Raw genomic sequence first — 2,343 nt, 5'->3', positions numbered from 1 at the left:
ATATATTTTCTAAATGCCTTAAAAGAACCTTTTTTCCTATCTTTATTCAATCTCCACTGCTTGAATATTGTGGACAATTGCAAAGTTTGCTCCAAAAAACTAGGCCATCACTATGAATTAATAAACATCCCAAAATGACATATATCACCCACCATATACTAAGTGGCAAGTCCTTGCAGTAGTTGAATAAGCATTCATTTTCTAGAATGGTAAGAAGCCTTTGAAGTTGCATAGTTTGCCTCATTTAATTTACAGGTGTGGAAAATAAAGACTAGGTGAGGAGACTTTCTCAAGTTCTCATAATTTTACAGCAGAAGGGGACTGTGGCTTCCCTGGTGGCTCAGTTGGTAGAGTCTGCCTGCAGTGCAGGAGACCTGGGTTGGATCCCTGGGTCGGGAAGATCCCCTGGAGAAGGAAATGGCAACCCACTCTATTCTTGCCTGGAGAATTCCAGGGACAGAAGAGCCTGGTGGGCTACAGTCCGTAGGGTCACAAAGAAAATAAAGATGAGGTGAAGAGACTTTCCCAAGTTCTCATAAATTTACAGCAGAAGGGGACTATAGCCAAGCTGACTCCTGATTGGAGACTATTTCCACAATACCATGATGCTTCAAGTCAAAGTTGAAAATGCTTTGGGTTTGTAGCTTTACTTAAACCTTGGGTTTTAAAAAATGAGCATGATATAGCCTAAAATAGCACACAGTTTTGATGAACTCACATATTTAAGCTAACAGCCAACTATAAACCAATTATAATAACAATATTAGTATCAGAGTAGATAAAGGATATATTATTAAAATCAAGTGTAAGATAACAGCATTCAGGTTTCCTAGGATATTTTATGAATCACAAACACTGCTACTACATATTTTAGGGTCACTAAAATTACTTTCTAAAATATTTTTTGTAACTAGACTAAATTACTAAGAAAATTTCTTTTAGGCAGACAAAAGAACACACTACTGGAAGAGGAGCTTAAAGAGGTTTAATAGCTCTTTCTCATCTACCTCATTTCTTGAAAAATGTGTTGAACAGTAACTTCACAGTTTGAATATTACAAATGAAAAAAGGGAAGACATAGAGAACTCCATCCAGTTTTGGAATCATGGATTGAGTTTTGGAAGATGATTTGATCTTGTAATCTTTTTTTCTGGGCCTCTCTTGGCATTTACCATCTTCTGATTAGCAGGATTAGATCTCCCTATTTTCACTGGATCCTCTTTCATTCTATGCAGATTCACTGGTTGTCCTTTAGAAGACTGGGGTGAGTCAGAGAGCTGAGACATTTTAGCTAGGTACATACGATGTTCATCCTTCACCTTGCGGTAAGCCTTTGATTCTCGTTCCAGTCTAAGTGCACACTCTCTCACTTGACTTTCAAGCCTCCTTTTTTCTTTTTCTAGCTGTTTAAGTAATGTACTTAATGATTCCACTGACATCCGTTCATAGACACGAATAGAAGATAGTCTATCTGAAGGATTTCCACGGATTTTTTCCACTTTCTCTCTGAGACTAGCAATTTGCTTTTGTAGGTGATCATTCAGTTCAAGTTGTGCCTCATAACGGGCTTTCCATTCACTGCCTTCATAGTTAGAATTGAGTTTGTCTTCCAGTTCCACTATCTTTTGTCTTAATTCAAGTATTGAGATTTGCACTAAGTCTTTCATATGGATTTCTTCCAGTAACTCCAGTTTAAGGCAGTCAGTGCTCATACCTTCGAATCTGTCACCTCCTCTGTCCCCCATAGTGTCAGCTCAAGAGCTCTCCCACACGGTTCCCTTCAGCAGAGCTTACAGCAGAAGACTTGAAGGGACACTTGGAAGTTGGGGAGGACAAAGTGTTGTCATGAGCTGTTGCTATGGTGAAATGATTCTTAGAATCCTAGGTTGAATTTCTTTCCCTCAGCACTTTGAATATGTCATAAGATTGCCTTCTTGTCTCCACTGTTTCTGATTAGAAATCAGCTATTAATTTTATTGTGGTTTCTTTATATAAGGAATATAATTTTCTTCTCGCTGTTTTTGGGCTTCTCTCTTTGGCTTTGGCTTTCAGTAGTTTTTCTATGACCTCTCTAGCTGTAAATATCTTTGACTTTGTGCTACTTGGAATTCATTGAGCTTCTTGAATGTGTAATCTTTGAAATCTGAGAAGTTTTCATCCAATGTTTCTTCAAATACTTTTTATGTTCCTTTTTTTCTCCACTCCTCTTCTGGAACTTCCATTATGCATGAGTGGTGTTCGATGGTATCTCAGTGGCCTTTGAGGTTCTTCAATTTTCTTCATTCTTTTTACTTTCTGTTCGTTAGATTGCTGTTGTTGTTTAGTTACTAAGTTGTGTCCGAC

The 2,343-nt window shown here is 37.9% G+C and overlaps 1 protein-coding gene across 1 annotated transcript; it reads right to left on the bottom strand.

Annotated features, from left to right (window-relative positions):
* Positions 1 to 967: 967 nt before the first annotated feature.
* On the bottom strand, positions 968 to 1,804 carry LOC109555119 (coiled-coil domain-containing protein 169-like). Its single transcript, XM_019955695.2, has one exon. The coding sequence runs from the start codon at positions 1,743 to 1,745 to the stop codon at positions 1,104 to 1,106; it is 642 nt and encodes a 213-aa protein (XP_019811254.2). The 5' UTR covers positions 1,746 to 1,804; the 3' UTR covers positions 968 to 1,103.
* Positions 1,805 to 2,343: the final 539 nt, after the last annotated feature.

The sequence above is a fragment of the Bos indicus genome, chromosome X (assembly GCF_029378745.1).
Source record: "Bos indicus isolate NIAB-ARS_2022 breed Sahiwal x Tharparkar chromosome X, NIAB-ARS_B.indTharparkar_mat_pri_1.0, whole genome shotgun sequence".
Lineage (NCBI taxonomy): Eukaryota > Metazoa > Chordata > Mammalia > Artiodactyla > Bovidae > Bos > Bos indicus.
This window is presented reverse-complemented; position numbering and strand designations above follow the sequence as displayed.